General features: G+C 39.4%; 1 protein-coding gene across 4 annotated transcripts in view; it reads left to right on the forward strand.

Annotated features, from left to right (window-relative positions):
• abcc4 (ATP binding cassette subfamily C member 4 (PEL blood group)) overlaps window positions 1-16799 on the forward strand; it is a 624022-nt gene extending 607223 nt beyond the window's left edge. For all 4 annotated transcript variants that reach the window (XM_087987997.1, XM_087987995.1, XM_087987994.1 and 1 more), the window contains one exon: window positions 12517-16799. In XM_087987997.1, coding sequence (XP_087844123.1) covers window positions 12517-12624 — 108 coding nt within the window. In that variant the 3' untranslated portion in view covers window positions 12625-16799. The remainder of the gene's footprint in view (window positions 1-12516) is intronic.
• Window positions 16800-18829: the final 2030 nt, after the last annotated feature.

Below are 18829 nucleotides of genomic sequence, written 5' to 3' on the forward strand. Positions count from 1 at the left end.
CTTTGAACTGTGGGAGGAAACCGGAGCACCCGGAGGAAACCCACGCAGACACGGGGAGAACATGCAAACTCCACACAGTCAGTCGCCTGAGGTGGGAATTGAACCCAGGTCTCTGGCGCTGTGAGGCAGCAATGCTAACCACTGTGCCACAGCGCCGCCCACAAAAATCTAATCTAAAAATCTTAATCTTGTTAGCTCTGTGCCAAGTTATTGTAAATCAGGGTAGTAATCCAGAGATTATTACCTTTTTGGTTGTACATTTTAACTTAGCTGCTCATTTTCCCTCGACAGAGCTTCTCTCTTTCTTTTACCCATACCACTGGTACTTATGTGGGCCCCAACAATTGGATCTTTCTCATCCCACTCCATGTTCCTTGTTAAGGGCAGCACAATGGCATAGTGTTCAATCCCAGCTTTTGCTGACTGTCAGTGTGGATTTTGCACATGCTCCCCTTGTCTGCAAGGATTTCCTCCAAGTACTCCAGTTTCTTCCTGCAATCCACATATGTGCCAGTTCAATGGTTTGCCCATGTTAATTTGCCCAGAGAGTCCAGGGATGAACAGGCTAGATGGAGTTGCCATGATAAATGCAGAATAATGAAGATAGGGTGGGATGTTCTTCAGAGGATTGATGCGGACCCAATGGGCCAAATGACCTCTTTCCATACTGTAGGGATTCAATGATTCCTCTGCAGCCCAGATGGCATGTGCAGAACCCAAACATCAGGCAAGCAATACAGCCATCAGGACTTTGATCTTGGCCACAGAGAAGAGTGGCTATTCCTCTAACTATACCAGCCCCGATTACAACTACATTTCTCTTTACTACCCCCTTTTGAATCACTCCCTATGCCATGGTGCTATAGACAGTTTGCTTATTCTTCCTACAGCCCCTACTCTCGTCCATATAGGGAGCAAGAATCTTAAACCTGTTAACGAGGACTGAGGTTCATTTAGATTAGATTACTTATAGTGTGGAAACAGGCCCTTCGGCCCAACAAGTCCACACCGACCCTCCGAAGACCCATTCCCCTACACCCAACACTATGGATAATTTAGCATGGCCAATTCACCTAACCTGCGCATTTTTGGACTGTGGGAGGAAACCAGAGCACCCAGAGGAAACCCACGCGGACACGGGGAGAATATGCAAACTCCACACAGACAGTTGCCTGAGGCAGGAATTGAACCCGGGTCTCTGGCATTGTGAGGCAGCAGTGCTAACTGCTGTTCCACTATGCACTACCTGCTGGATCTGTCTACCTCCTCACTGGTAGTCACACTTCCTGTCCTCACTTCAGAACATCCTGAAATTCACTAGTTTCAAATTGTTTTTGCTAAACAGTTTTATGCCATTTCTTGACCTGTCAAAAGATGCAGCTCTGCCTCTGCAATAAGGAATGAAAACATTAATAAAAATATTTTAAAGGAAGTGCAGCACTCTCTGGACAATGAAGAGGATTTTGTACGTCATAAATGCTTCTTAACTCTCAACCCTGGTCGTCAAGGCCTGTCCTAATACCTATAAAACTGAATTTGAAACTGTTTTTTTTAATCTTGGGTCCAGAGAGCATCGCCTGGTACAGCATACAAATATGATCTTGTGGTGTGTGTAATTGATTAAATGTCACCAAAATATCCACTGATGGTTAATGCACAATGCATGTGCTCATGCATATGCCACACAATTGATTTTTCACCTGCAAAACTTTGAACATTAATGACCCAACTCTGCTGTATATGTAAGTAGGCAGAGAAAGCAGATGTTTATTGCTAGTGGCACAATCATGTAAGAGGTTTGCTCTTACAACATTTGCATTGATCATCTGTTCTTTTAAAATGTCTTCCATAGAAGTACTAAAGTCTAGTATTTTACAGTATCACTGTTAAATTACTAATATTTAAAAGATAACAATCTGAAATAGACTTTTTTTTCAATCATTACAAATATTTTTTTGGTGCAAATGAACTTTTTAATCAGTCTATTCAGTGGCCAGATATCTTCCTATCTGTCAGAGTAAATAATAGGGTAATACAGCATTGTTTGAACTCACTGCTGGGAATACCTGCTTCAGGGATACAAGTTTTTTTTCCTGTTTCTCCCTGAGGTGTGGTGTCATAGGCTGGACCAACATTTATTGTTCATCTCTCAATTCCTTTGAGAAGGTAGTGTTCTAGGATTTTGACCCTTGCAACAGTGATGGTAAGGAGATTCAAATCCTGATTCAATCTCAATGCTGTCATTTTGTGATTTTTTTCGAGTTATAGAATTCAGCATGGAGTATAGAGTTTGACAGGCTATGGGAGTGGATGAAACATCTTAGAATCAAAGACTCCTTAAAGTGCAGAAAGAAGACATTCCATCAAGTCCTGCACCAACCCTCTGAAGAGCATCTCACCCAGACTCAGCCCACCACCCTATCCCCGTAACCCCGCATTTACCACAGCTAATCCACTTAGCCTGCATATTCCTCGAAACCAAGAGCCAATTTAGCATGGCTAATGCACCTAATCTGCATATCTTTTGACTGGGTGGAAACCCACGTAGACACAGGGAGAACATGTAAACTCCACACAGATTGTTAACCAAGGCTGGCATTGTGAGGCAGCAGTGCTAACCTCTGAGTCACTGTGCCACCCATAGGTTGGAATGGGTCATATGAGGAGTTGAGGGAGGGGTGATTGGAGAGAACGAGATGGTATGAGGAGGTACAGAGATATGAGAGGTGAGGGATGGATGATTGTTAAATGTCTTTTTTAATGAACTTAATATGGTGCTAGAGCAATTTTGCTTAGCCATTTGCTCCACGGTCACCTGGACTGACTTCTAGAGAAACCTGTCCCATCATCTCCAGCACTAAGATTCTAACTTCGAAGACATTTTCTCCAACCTGGGTTTGTAGAACCAGGAAATACCCAACCCTGTGCTCTGCACCTGAGAATGAGAATTCAAGCTTATAACTCTATATTATAGAGTTGTGATTCTTTCATGAATATTGAAGGGAGACTTTACATCATCTTGGGAGAAAATACATGGTATCCTAGAGGAATTTTGTATATTTCCAAAGGATGCTGCAAGCTACAAAACTATCAAAGAAAGAGGAGCCAATTTCCAAATTGACAGTGCATTATACATCTGAAATGGCTTAAAGCACTCGTAGTACAGCAAGTTTCTTTAAAGTGATGATTGTTGTTATGTAGGCAAAGGAAATCTGACAATTAAGCGCACAGAAGGTGGTCAATCATCAATTATATCTGTGCCAGATGACGAAGAGTTACTCAGTATAATCCCATGCCCCGCACCAATTCTGCAGTCCTGCAGATCATGGCTCTTCAAATAGAAAGGAATAATTTGAAATCAAATACTGTAGATGTCCATGAAATGTGTGAAGATGCTTGTTAAGCTCTCCAAATTACAGCCAATGCAACTCTTACCCAGATATCTAATTTCTTTTAACAAGCGATAAGGAAGATGTAGACCTGTGTCACTGACTAAAATTATGCTTATTGTTTAATTATATCCTTTGTTTAATGTAATAGTCTAAATGTGACATTCCTAAAGGTGATGTGGAGGTGAAAAAAAGCAATGGAACAATAATTCAAAGAACAACTAAGACAGCAGGTGGTAAAAGAAGAAAAACAAGACAGTGATTGATATTATATTGTGATACTTGAGATATAAAATCAAGAAGCTTGTCCAGTACTTATAACTAATTTCTTAATGAGAAGTGTAATGTCTCTAATTGGGAAATCAGTGCTAGCTTTAAGATGCAGATCTTTGTTTCATTTTTACATACTAGAGATGGGCTTATCCAAATCCATCTCACTCAGTCTTCTCAAAAAGAAAGTATCATACCATATCATCATAGCAAAATTATTTGTTTTAGTTGTGACTTTACCAGTGAAAAGTAAATGTGTTTCTGACAGGCCAGTTAATTTGCCTTGCACCGAAGTCCCTTGGGCTTTAAAGAACAACATTGATGAGTAATCATTGTAATGGAATTTCAGCAGGCTTGGTGAAAGCAACTTCACATCAACTGCATAGTAACTACAATAACTGTCATGTAATCTTTAAAATGTTACAAGACACTTCAATGAAATTCTGGAGTGCACTATTCTATATGTTTTCTTTTCTGAAGTTACATTGTTAAGTAATGACACTCTTGACCCACTCCAATTTGCCTATTGGATCAACACATCCATGTCAGATGCTATATCACTTGCCCTTCACTCCTCCCTAGAACATCTTGACACCAAGAACAGCTACATAAGGATCATACTCACTGACTACAGTTCAGCCTTCAACATTATTATCCCCTTGAGACTGATTACTAAACTTAGTGATCTCTGACTAAGCCCCAGTCTCTACAACTGGATCCTCTGTTTCCTGACCCACAGACAACAATCAGTAAAGACTGGGGACAATATTTCTTCCTCACTAACACTTAACACTGGAGCCCCCCAGGGGTGCATACTCAGCCCTCTACTGTACTCACTGTATACCCATGACTGCGATGCCAAATACCAGCCATTTACAAATTTGCTGATAACACCACCATAGTCGGTCGAAAATCAGATGACGATGAAATGGACTACAGACGGGAGGTGGAAGACCTGAAAAAATGATGCACTGAGAACAACCTAGCTTTCAATGCCGACAAAGCCAAGGAACTCATTATTGACTTTCGGTGGGATGTTACTCATGCCCCCCTACACATTAACAGCACAGAGGTGGAACGAGTGGAGAGTGTCAAGCTCCTGAGAGTAGTCATCCACAGCAAGCTTTCTTGGATCTTCATGTGGACACACTGGTTACAAAGGCCCAACAACATCTCTTCGTTCTCAGGCAGCTGAAGAAATTTGGCATGATGGTGAATACCCTTACCAATTTTTATAGATGTGCCATCAAGAGCATTCTGTCTGGATGTATCACTACCTGGTATGGCAACTGTACCATTCAAGATCAGAGATGGTTACAGAGAGTGGTGAACTCGGCCCGGACAATCACAAATGCCAACCTCCCATCTATAGAATCCATCTATCAGGCCCGCTGTCAAGGAAAGGCTGCCAGATTCTTAAAGATCCAACCCTACACCCTGACAATGCTTTTGTACACCTGTACCTTTGGGGAGAAGGTACAAAAGCCCGAACACAGACGGTTTTGCAACAGTTTCTACCCTACTGTTGTTAGAATACTGAATGGACTCTCAAACTCTTAACATTCGCCTGTACCTGTGTTTTTGTTTTTGCTGCTATTTACCTATTATTTACTATCCATACTACTTAACTATGTGATTTGCCTGTATTGCTCACAAGACAAAGCTTTTCATTATGCCACAGTACACGTGCCAATAAATTCAGTTCAATTCAATTATAAATAAATAATTACTTCTGACATAAAAGCAGGGAGATCTAAAATTGCAGAACATCATCTGTGAAGACAGATGTAGTTACATTTCAGCCCAATGTCCTTTCGTCAGAACTGAGAAAAGTTAGAGAAAGCTAAACTATATCTAATACAAGGAGCTTGACTGGTAAGGCGGACGAACTTAGAGCATTGATCAGCACATGGGAAAATAATAGTCCTGCAATCACTAAGACTGGATGAAGGAAGAACAGGACTGGCAGCTGAACGTTCCAGAATACACAAGATTCAGTGCAATAGAAGGGGGATGTATGAAAGGCAGGAGCATTGTATTATTGATAAAGGAAACCATCACAATAGTAATGAGGGAGAATGCCCGAGAAAACCTTCAGATGAGGTCATCTGGGGACAGTTTAGAAATAATAAAAGGGACATTTACTTTGCTGAAAATATATTACATGCCTCTCAACCGTCAGAGGGAGATAAAAAGAGCAGATATGTAGGTATATCACAAAGATATGAGAGAAACAAGGTTATAGGTGTAAGAGATTGCAACTTTGCTAACATTAACTGGGATCATCATAGTGCTAAAAGATTAGATTACATGAAATTTTTGAAATGCATCCAGGAGAGCTTCTTGTGCCAGCTCGTAGATAGTCGAAGTAGAGATGGGACAGTGTTTGACCTCATTGTAAGGAATGAAGCCAGTCAAATGGTTGAAGTTTCAGTGGGTGAGCATTTTGGGGATAATGACCATGACGAGGTAAGTTTCAAAATCATTATGGAAAGGATAAGGATAGTGCAGAAGTTAAGTACCAAAACTGGGGGAAAGGCCAATTTCATTATCGTTAGACAAGATCTAGCAAATGTAGACTGGAGCAGCTACTTGGAGATATGTCCACACTTAGAAAGTGGAAATTTTTTAAAAGTAGCATAGCGAGAATTTTAGAATGTACTTCTAAAAGTGAAGGGCAGGGCAGCAACTGCAGGAGCCCTGAATGTCATCTGGTATCATGACTTTGATATATAAAAAAATGCTTTGGTCAGGTAGAGTGCATTAAAAAAACAGAGGAGGTCTTTCAAAAACATAGAAATGGTAGGAAGTGGTTTAAGAAAAGAAATTAAGAGGACAAAGAGAGGACACAAAATATCTTTTGCAGATAGAATTAAGGAAACCTCCAAGGCATTTTACAATCATATTAACAGTACAAGGATTACCACAGGAAGAATGGGTCCTATCAGAGATCTAAAGGACAACCTGTGTGTGGAAATTGAGGAAAGGGTGAGGTGTTAAATTACGATTTCTTAACTGTATTCACAAAGGAGGTGATGCATTGTGGGAGGTCCAATAGAGAAGGATATATGCAATCAATGATCTGTCCTAGGGAGTACTGAGAAACAAAGGGATCTTGGTGTACAAGGGAAGGCATCAGCACAGGTAGTTAAGGTGGTGACGCAGGCATACAAATGCTTGCCTTCGTTAGCCACAGTTTAGAATACAGGAGCAAGGAAGTCTTGTTCCAACTTTATACAACATTGGTTAGGCCATAGATGGTATGCAGTTCTGGTTGCCACACTGTTGGAAGGAAGTGAATGTACTGGAGAGGATACCAAGAAGATTCACCGGGATGTAAAGTCTCAGTTATGAGGAGAGACTGAATCAGCTGGATTTGTATTGCTTGGAGCAGAAGAGGCTGAGGACGTAATCTGATTGAGGTATACAAAATCATGAGAAGCACAGACAGAGCAGATAATAAGAATCTTTTCCCATGGCAGACATGCCTAATGTCAGAAGGCGCAAGTTTATTCCTGATGAGGAGCTTATGCTCAAAACGTCGATTCTTCTGCTCCTAGGATGCTGCCTGACCGGCTGTGCTTTTACAGCACCACATTCCGATTCTGATCTCCAGCATCTGCTAGGCTCACTTTCTCCCGGCATAAGTTTAAGGTGAGGAATAAATTGAGAGGAGATCTGAGAAATTTTTTTTCAGCTGTAAGGTTATAAAGATATGGAACATGCTGTCTGAGAGAGTGGTATAGGCAGATACTCTTGCAACATTTAAGAAGCATCTGAATGAGCACCTGAAATGCCAGAGGATTGTAGGCAGTGGACCAAGTGCAGGTAAATGGGATAAGTGTAATTTGATGTTTGTTAGCGGGCATCGGCGTGGTGGACCATAGGACATGTTTCTATGCTGTATGACACTGTTTTGAGCAAGGAAAAGCTGGTGAAAGAGAGGAGAAGCTGATTTTCTGATGGGGTGGAAGTCAGGAAAGGCTTGATGTCTGAAAGGATGTGCAAGCAAACGAAGGAACTCTCATTGCATTCAAAAGACGGTTAGATATGGACTGGAAGTACAATAATCAATATGGTCCAGAGCCAAGAGCTCAAAGGTGCGTTTGGCTGTATAACAATATTCCAGCCAGCATAGACATGATAGAACAATTGACACCTAGTGTTCAAAGAATAAAATGAAGAACTGCTGGAAATCTGAATCACAAACAGAAATTGCTGGCAAAACCCCATAGGTTTAGCAGCATCTGTGTGAGAAAGCAGAGTTTTTAATCTAGGCTAATCCTGGAATGAAGGAAATTTCTTTAGAGAGATTGGTTCGGTACTCGATGAGGCAACATGTCACCAGTCTTGGTATGTTAGTGCTGCTCTCTCCCCATAGATTGTGCCAATTGAAGAAAAATTTATTCAAAATGAGAACATGTTCAGGGAGGTGCTATGTGATGGTGGATTGGGGGTCTGGGCTACTGTTCAAGGAGAAAACAAAGAGCATTCAGGTTGTGCAGTTACGGTCAAAGCACTAGAGTAATTGATCATGTTTTTCAAAATACAGTCATTGTTGTCATGCAAGTAAAAATGACAGCCAGTCATTTATGGAATGATTTCTGTATCTGCTTTTCATTCTCTCGGTTAAGGCAGGAATGTTAGCTAGGGCATTAGGAAATGTATGATAACAAGGTTTATCTTACAGATTATTGCCATCCTAACTCCAAAACTTTTAATCAGTAAAACCTTGTTTTTAAGAGCGATCAGGTGGTTCATTTTCTGCTTAAGGCCGTATGACATAGGGGCAGAATAGGCTCTTCAACCCATCAAGTCTGCTTCGCCATTCAGTAAGATTGTGGCTCATCTAATGATCCTCAGTTCAACTTTCCTGCCTTTTCCCCATAATTCTTGATTCCCTTAATGCTTAAAAATCTGTCTGCCTCAATCTTGAATATACTTAAAGACTCAGCCTTGGCTACCCTCCACAGTAAAGAATTCCATAGACTCACTAACCTTTGAGGAAAAGAATTTTCAACATTTTGAGCTGTTCGCCAATTCTCTGTATTATGAACAAGACCCTGATTTTCAGGACCCTGAGAAAGTTCACCTCCAATGTATTCTTTAAATAACTATAGTAAGTTCAATCTTCTAAAAATTGGTGTGCAGACAGCACAGTTTTTAAAGAACTCTTGATTTAAAGCTTGAAATATATCTGTTGACTCAGAACCATTCATTTCAAAACCTTTCTTTATTTTAAAATGGCCTGTGCTGGCAAAGATTAGATTAATTGTGGATTTGATAGTCTTTTTCAGCAGACCGACTTCTCCCTAAACCTCAACAAGGAAAAATTCAGTTTTGTTTGTGTAAATACATCTTTTATTAATGTATTTTTCTCTTGAATACATTTTAGATAAAGCTGAAGTAGCCTTGACATCAGTTTGTTATTGTTATGTTTACCTGTCAAAGAAAGGAGATACCAAGAAAGTGTAAAAAATGGCCGGAATGTGGCCATTATAAGACAGTAAAAACTGATAGCATTTCATTTCCTTTTTATTCAGTTCTTAACATTTATCAGAAGACTTGCATCTGCCTCAGCACAAGTAGAATTTGACAGACTGTAACAATTCAAGGGCTCAGAATATGACTACCTTATTACTTTGGTATCAATTTTTTTTTAAATTTTCAAGATGTTGCTTGGTTCTGTCATTGTCAGACTGCTTTTTTTTTCATTGTAGTGGTTCTCTCCATAGTTCTGATTTACCAACTCAAATAACTGCTTTACTCAACAAATTCAATGTGGAGATTTAATACAAATAATAGTCAAGTATCTATACTTGTCAGTCATGCCTCTGACAATGTTATGCTTCTAATCTGATATTACTGTCTAAACCTATTTTGTTCATTTCATGTTAGAAAATGAGAAATCCTTGTGCAGGAACTAGATTTACTTACCTTTTGTTACCCAGAATTTTTCATTTATCTTTCAATTTCAAATGCATGAAATGATTTTGCTTATCATAGAAACCTTTTCTTGTTCCTTTGATGTTGATAAAACATTAAAATGTATCAGCATGTATGATCAGTGATTATTACAATTACTATGTCACAAAAAATGTTAAGATGCAAACTTTAAATTCTGCTGCGTATTACTTTTCTATTCTAAGTAGTTCAAGTAAACATTTGAAGCTTTGCATCTGAGGGTTACTTTTTTTTCAAAACCTGATGAGTAATACAAGCCTGCCATGTTCTATTGTTAATGCAAAATATGTTCTTGGAGAAAATAATTTACAAGATTTATCCTATAAGAAACCTGACCTAATGTGTGGCAGTGTCAGTTTCAGTCAGTTTTGGAACATAGAGGACATAGAACAGCACAGCATTAGAACAGGCCCTTCAGCACATGATGTGCCAAACTTGATGCCAAATGAAACTAATCCCTTCTGCCTGCCCATGGTCCATATACCTCTATTCCTTGCATCTTCATGTGCTTACCTAAAAGACTCTTAAATGTCCCTTTTAATGTGCCTCCACCACCATCCCTGGCAGAACGTTCCAGACTCCTACCACTGTGTAAAAGTCTTGCATGGCACATCTCCTTTGAACTTGTCCCCTCTCGCATTAAATGCATGCCCCTTCATATGAGACATGTCAACTCTGAGGAAAAAGATTCTGACTGTCAACTCTATCTTTGGCATCTTATAATTTTATAGATTTCAATCAAGTGTCCCCTCAGCCTCTGCCTCTCCCGAGGTAATACCCTGAATTTTGTGAGCCTCTCCTTCCAGCTCATACCCTCTAATCCAGGTAGCTTCCTGGCAAACATCTTTTTCACCCTCTCCAATGCCTCTACATCCTTCCTGTAATGTGACAACCAGATTTGAATGCAACCTTTCAAGTGTGGCCTAACCAAAATCTCTTGTACTCAATCTCCGGACCAAGCCACCTTACTTCTTTACCACCTTACTTGAGTGGCCCCTTTCAAGGAGCTATGGATTTGAACCCCAAGATCCCTCTGTACATCAGTGTTGTTCAGTGTCCTGCCATTAGCTGTATAATTTTCTTTAAAGTTTGCATCACATATAGACAGAGTGGTTAAAAAGGCATTTGGCATGCTTGACTTCATTGCTCAGTCCTTTGAGTTGTATGGGATATTGGTGAGGCCTCTTCTGGAATACTGTGTCCAGTTCTGGTTGCCCAGTTACAGGAAGGATATTATTAAGCTGGAGAAGGTTCAATAGAGATTTACCAGGATGTTGCCAGGTATGGAAGGATTGAGTTATAAAGAAAGGCTGGACAGGCTGGGACTTTTTTTCACTGAAGCGTAGGAGGTTTAGAGGTGACCTAATAGAAGTTTATAAAATAATGAGGGGTATAGATAGAGTTAATGGTGGTTGATTTTTCCCTAGATGGGGCGTTTTAAGACTAACGGGCAGTTTTTTATGGTGAGAGGAAAACTATTTTAAAAAGACCCGAGTGGCTTTTATTTTTACACAGAGGATGGTTCAGGTATGGAGTAAACTTCCTGAGGAACTGGTGGAAGGGAGTACAATTACAATGTTTAAAAGATATTTGGATAAGTAAACGAATAGGAAATGTTTGGAGGGATATGAGCCAGGAAAAAAGAGGTGGGATTAGTTAGTTTGGGGTTATGTTCGGCACGGAGGGCACGGAATGGTTTGGATTGAAGGGTCTGTTTCTGTGCTGTGTGACTCTATGACTCCATTTGATTTTCCAAAATGCAGCACATCACACTTACCCAAATTCAACTCCACCTGCCATTTCTCCACCCATGTCTTCATTTCACAATGAGATCAGAATTGTAGTATTTGAAGGAAATGTAGGTCCCAGAGGATCAAACCATGCTTCTTTCAATTGTAGCGCTGTGCTTGGAAGACAAACTCTCTGAGAAACCCTTCGATGGTGGGTAACTTGGATATAGATCCTAGGATTTGGTTAACGAAATGAAGCTCCCAGTGTAAAGTGGAGCACTGATATTTGGTCATTGCTCATTCTTCCAGAAAAGGGAATCATCATTTTGAGAACCTCACCTTACCACATGATAGTGATAAATTTATGATTGTTCAATAGCCACTAAATCTATGAATGATCTTCACAATTGTTAGAAAATCCACTAAATTGAAGGTGATGCTAAACCGTTTGAGAACTGCATGTTAACAGAAATGAAAGCTCTACAATAGCAGATAAATATTAACATCCAGTCAGTGACTTCTCCAACATAATTTGCTGTGTTGGATCATAGCAAGTTGAATATTTATTGCTGCTGAAATCAAAGGTATTCCATTCTCTTCTTTCAAGAAAATGTTTCCCAATAGGCATTTTGTTTTACAGCATTTATACTTTCTACAAATAAATTTCATTGAAGCATAACACTATGGAGATGTCAAATGCACAATAAATTGAATTGTGTTGAAAGAGTGCTAAAATCATTTATCTTGATTCGTATAGCAAAGGCAACATTCAATACTCGATCTCAAATTAACTTTTAATGTAACAAATCAAAATCACTGTCCTCCCACAAGATATCCTACATCAATGGGCATACAGGCTGGTCATTCTGGGAAATAGAATATCACTCTTTAGGTTTGGCTAAGTCATATTGTTGAGGATCTATAAGTGGTGCTTTAACCAATGTTAGAAAGCTGACACTATATGGAAGAATATCCAATTTGTTACTATACATAATAAGCTAAGAAAAATGGCTTTAACCAGAGGGTATGGTGTACGTGTTCCGTACATATCAAACTCTGAGTGTCTTGGAATTACTAATATTTGAAAACAGTTATTTTATTACACTTGAAATAATGAGAAGCACCAAAATCCATTTCAGGGATCTGTTTCTTTATTTTTGCAGATACATTTGAAAAGGAAATCTGCAGAAGGAACACAGACTGACCAAATATTAGCCAATGGTTTGGCCATTGTATCGCCTAACAATGTTGTCTTTGAGTCATCACTTTGAGCGGAAGAAGTAGTAAAATGGAACATCTGCATCTAACAGTAGAAAATTGCTTATGTCTTGTCACTTCGCGGGAAAGATTGATTTTCTTAAATAAATCTTGGAGAATGGATAAAGATTTGCACCAAAAATTTCCATTTATCTATTACTGGACCTGATTACATTAGATATTACCATACGAAATATTGAAATTGAAATCAACAAATATCCACTTATTCTGTGTCTGAAATAGATGCCTGTTTTCAAAAAAGGTATCAGGTGCACCAAATGTATTTAAATGAAATTAACGGTGTAAACATTTGGGAGGGAGAGAAATTTTCCTTTCTAAGTTGAAGTATGCTAACTCCATGAATCATAGTTATCACAATAGGCCAGGAGAACAAAGTCAAGTTTGCAAAGATTTTGAAGGGGCAATGTATTGCAATATTTTGCCCCTGAACAGTCCCTGAATAAATTGCACCATTATCGATGCTAAGGCCAAACACTGACTCATGCCGAGATTATTCAGGATGCCTATTCCATTAATTCACTTCATGTAGGCAATAGATACTATTCAAGTACCTCACGTTATTTGTTTCACCAAAAGTAAAATGTTCCAAGTCAAATTTATATTTTGTTCTTTGACAATTTCTCATACTCTTGAGAAGCAAAAAAAAGCTTGTTTAATTGGCAAGTTAATTTAACATAGGTCTACAAATTACAGGTTTTCATTTCAGAAGAAGATTTAGCTGGAGGCAAGTCAATTTATTATAAAATTTTATATTTGTAGAAAGGTGACTAAAAGTGAAATTAATTGTACGCCCAAAGAGATTCTTTTGGGAGAGTACTCACTGTGAAAACCTACTAAAGGCTGGTGTGGCAAACTGAAGTGATACTAGACAATAAACCTTAATACTTGGCTTAGATTGAGAGTCAGGTGATAGCTATATCCTCCTTACAGTTATTCCTTGAATATTTCAACTTGAATGTAGTAGTAATCTAAAAAAAACTTTCATTGTTATTTTCTAATAACAATACTAGTTAAACTAGTATGGTTAGCCTTCAACTGAAAGAGCATTCTACATTTTTAAACACTTGGTGCCTTTGTAGCAATAAAATTACTACAGTTATGCAAATAGATGGGCCACATTTACTGTTCAGTGCAGTGGGAATTACTTCATCTTATCTTTTTTGATGAAGCCTAATGAAGTGTAATAATGAATCTTGCTTTATCATATTTCCATGAAGGTTATGATATCCTTCCTTGAAATAGTTTGTTTCCCAAATTCCACTTTTGTAATTTACGCTGCTGAAGAGAACAAAGTTAAATAGCTACAAAACAGTTCTGAAGAAGGGTCACTGCACCTGAAATCTTAACTGAGTTCTCTGCAGATGCTGCAAGATCTTCTTGAGGTTTTTTTTCCAGCAATTTCTGTTTTTGTTTGATTTTCAGCCTTGGCATTTCTTTTGGCATGTTTTCAGGTTAATGAGCTGAATTTGTTTATGATGATGTTATGAAGTTTGGTTAAACAGAAAACTGTTTCAGCAGTTTCCCCAATGCCTTCAAATAGCATTATTCTTTTAGATTATTGATAATAAATGAATTAAAACATCAAGAAAAATGTTATGCAAATCAATTTAAATCCAGTTTGAAATTCAATAGGATGCTGATTCATCTGAATGTACGTTTGCATTACTCAGGGTTGAGTCCAAAGATGCTTTGATTAAGATTTCAAGCCATTGTTGATTTCTGTAACTCTGTGTGGGTTGATACTGAAGGCATTTAGATCCTTCCTGAAAATAAACTGAGAATATATAAATATTAAATACAAAAGGTAACAACTGCTAAAGCACTGAAAAAATGTGTGTGGTATATAGAACAATACAGCCCTGTACAGGCCCTTCGGCCCTTGATGTTGTGCTGACCTTTTACTCTACTCTAAGATCGAACTAACCAACATACTATTGTACTATCATCCATGTGTCTATCCGAGAGTCGCTTAAGTGTCGCTAATGTATCTGACTCTACAACCACCACTCTGTATAAAGAACCAACCTCTGACATCTCTCTTAAACTTCCTCCAATCACCTTAAAATTATGCCTCCTCATGATAGCCATTTCATCCCTGGGTGAAAAAGACTATTCTGACTATTCACTACCTCTGCCTCTCATCATCTTGTTCACCTCTATCAAGTCATCTCTCACCTTTCTTCACTCCAATGAGAAAATCCTTAGCTCCCTCAACCTTTCATAAAATATGCCCCCCAGTCCAGGCAGCACCCTGGTAAATCCCCTCTATACCCTTCCTAAAGCTTCCACATCCTCCCTTAAATGAGACGACCAGAACTAAACACAATATTCCAATTGTGGTCTAACCAGGGCTGTATAGAGCTGCAGCATAACCTTGCAGCTCTTAAACTCAACCCCCCTGCAAATGAAAGCCAACACACCATCTGCCTTCTTAACAACCCGATCAACTTGGATGGCAACTTTGAGGGATTTATGGAAATTGACCCCAAGCTCCCTCTGTTCCTCCACACTGCCAAGAATCCTGCCTTTAACCTTGTATTCTGCATTCAAAATCAACCTTCCAAAATGAAACACTTCACATTTTTCCAGGTCACCAGCCCAGCTCTGCATCCTGTCAGCATCCCATTGCAACTTACAACAGCCCTCCACACTATCCACAACGCCACCAACCTTCGTGTCATTGGTAAACTTACTAACCACCCTTCCACTTCCTTAGAAAAGATCACAAAGAGCAGAGGTCCCAGAACAGATCCCTGTGGAACACCACTGATTACCAAGCTCCAGGCTGAATACTTTTCATCTACTACCATCCTCTGTCTTCAATGGGTCAGCCAATTCTGTGTTCAGACAGCAAAATTTCCTCGTATTCCATGCCTCCTTATTTTCTGAATGAGCCTATGGTGGGGAACCTGATCAAACACCTTGTTAAAATCCATGTACACCACATCCACTGGTCTACCTTCATGCATGTCACATTCTCAAAAGAATTCAATAAGGCTTGTGAGGTATTACCTGCCCCTCACAAAGCCATGTTGACTATCTTTAATCAAACTGTGGTTTTCCAAGTAATCATAAATCCTGTCTCTCAGAATCCTCTCCAATAATTTACCCACCACAGATGTAAGACTGACAAGTCTGTAGTTCCCAGGATTATCCCTATTCTCTTTCTTGAACAAGGGAATGACATTTGCCACTTTACCCTCCAGTCATCTGGCACTACTCCAGTGGTCAGTGAGGACACAAAGATCATTGCCAAAGACGCAACAATCTCTTCCTTCACTTCCAGTAGTCACCTTTGGTATATCCTGTAAGGATGCTTATCCTTACTTTTTCAAAATTTTCAGCACATCCTTCTTAACATCAAGGACTTGTTGGGCCGAAGGGCCTGTTTCCACGCTGTAATGTAATCTAATCTAATCTAAAATCTAATCTAATCAATTTGTTTCAGCATATCAGCCTGTTTCACACTGTCCTCATAGACGACAAAGTCACTCTCAGTAGCAAATACTGAAGCAAAGTATTCATTAAGAACCTTCCATACCTCCTCCGACTCCAGGCACAAGTTCTGTCCACTATCCCTCATCAGCCCTACCCTCACTCTGGCCATCCTCTTGTTACTCACATAAGTGTAGAATCCCTTAGGGTTTTCTTAAATCCTACCCACTAAAGCTTTCTCATACCCTCTTCTAGCTCTCCTAAGTCCATTTTTCAGATATTTCCAGGCTACCTTATAACCCTCTAGAGCTCTGTCTGATTCTTGCCTCCGTCTTCCTCTTGATTAGATGTTGTATATCTAGTAACAAGAGCTATTTTCCTACATACAAAACTGAATCTTTGTAAATGCTGGATTTTGCAAGTGGTTAGTCTTATCTCAGAAGCAAATCAATCAGTTGTATTCAAACCAACTTGCCCCAGTCCTACATCAACTCAGGAAAGGGAATGAGTGTGTATGTGTTAAATTTAAAGTTGATTCATGATTATTTGAATTGCTTTTTTAAACTCTATTCTGAAACTGCATTTATATAGTTGGTTTTATTGAACTTTTCACTTTGTACACAAATGGTTACTGATCTAAAATTATTCAAGGAATGAAATGCAGTTGTAAATTGGCCTTACCTCAAGAAACAGTTTTACACACATTTATAAAATTAAAAAATGCTGTAGTAAATTTTCTGTTTGAATCAGTGTTGTCTGTGTTGAATTTACTGCTTTTGCTTTCATTTTTGTGGAAACTGCCTAAATCCTTTGTTATGATTTGGAGGTGCCTGGGGTGGACTGGGTTGGACAGAATTAAAAAAACACAATAACACCAGGTTTATTTGGAAGCACTAGCTTTCGGAGCGCTGCTCCTTCATCAGGTGGTTGTGGAGTATAAAATTGTAAGACACAGAACTTATAGCAAACGTAACTGATTGTGACTTAATGATATGATATATTGAAAAAGACCTGGATTGTTGGTTAAGTCTCTCATCTTTTAGAATGACCATGTTGGTTTCAGTTCTTTCATATGTAAATCCCAGAAATTTTTTTAATATTTACATTCTCAAGTGAACTTTAACAATAGATAATGCGTTGAAGGTGTGAGGTGCCCTGTGTGAGACTGTCTCTGCCCCAATCTTCAGACTGATTCTATTTTTAAAAAGGGGGTTTACAGACTCTTACATGGATTCATGCAGCTTTTGAGCAAAATAAAATATAACCCTGCAAGTACAAATTCACCCCACAAACTTTGTGTGCATGCAATTGCAGGGTGGGGGGGTGGGGAAGAGAATGTGTTGGGAGTGTCTGTGAGAGAGTATGTGTATATGTGTGAGTGTGAGTGTAACGATGTATAAGTCTGTGAGAGGGTGCATGTGTATGTGTGAGCATATCAGAGAGAGAGAGAGAGAGATGCAGTGGGCCTGGCCCGAAGTCTGCCTTGGAGGATGGTCACCCGAAGATCCGAGGTCAAATGTCCCGGATCGCTGAAGTTTTCCTCGACAGGGAGGGAACACTCCTGTTCTATTGATTGTTGTGTGGTGTCCATTCATCCATTGCTGTAGCCTCTGCTTGGTCCCGCCAATTTAGTAAACCTCAGGGCAACCTTGCTTGCAGCGTATGAGATAGACAACGTTGGCCGAGTCATGAGCACCTGCTGAGTACATGGTGGGTGGTGTCGACACATTACATGTGGGGACACCACCCACCATATACGCCGCAGATACTCATGTGACTCAACCAACGTTGTCTATATCATACTCTGCAGGCAAGGATGGACAGACAGGAGTGTTCCCTCCCAGTCGGGGAACACTTCAGCGGTCCAGGACCTTTGGATGACCATCCTCTAAAGCGGACTTCGGGACAGGCAACAACACAAAGTGGCCAAGTAGAGCTGATAGCCCAGTTCAATACCCATGGGGATGGCCTCAACCTGGACCTTTGGTTCATGTCACACTACAGGTGACTCCACTGCACTACACACTCTGTCTCTCACACACCCTCTTACAGATTCATGCACTCACACAAAACCTCTCTCGTACGCTCACACATACACACCCACACACGCACCCTCTCACAGACTTATACCCCTTTATACTCACATACATACACACACTCTCATAGACAATCATACCCACACCCACATACACACACACACAGGTTGTGGGGTGAATTTGTACTTTCAGAATTTTATTTTGCTCAAAAACTGCATGAATCCATGTAAGTCTGTACATCTTTTTTTAGAAATATAATCAGGCAATGGGGCACGGACAGTCTCACACAGGGCACCTCACACCTTCAATGAAATATCTGAGATGACATGGTACCAATTGTTAAAGTTCAATTGAGAATGTAATTTTAAATAAAAGAGTTCTGGGATTTACATCTGAAAGAAATGAAACCAACATGGTCTTTCTAAAAGATGAGAGACTCAACAAACAATCCAGGTCTTTTTCAATATATCATCTCAGTTACATCACACTGTAAACTTTTGCTATAAATTCTGTGTCTTACAATCTTATACTCCACAATCACCTGATGAAGGAATAGCAGTTGAAATAAACCTGTTGGACTATAACCTGGTGTTGTGTGATTTTTAACTTTGTTCTTTTGTAATTTGTACGATACTCCAGAATTTCTCCAGAGAACATGATCTATTGATTAACATTTATAAATATCCTATTCCACATAGGATATTCATGCCTTTGATTTTGATCAAAA

The sequence above is a fragment of the Chiloscyllium plagiosum genome, unplaced genomic scaffold (genome assembly GCF_037043375.1).
Source record: "Chiloscyllium plagiosum isolate Xiang-an unplaced genomic scaffold, Cpla_swu_hap1 HiC_scaffold_6, whole genome shotgun sequence".
NCBI classification, from domain to species: Eukaryota; Metazoa; Chordata; class Chondrichthyes; order Orectolobiformes; family Hemiscylliidae; genus Chiloscyllium; species Chiloscyllium plagiosum.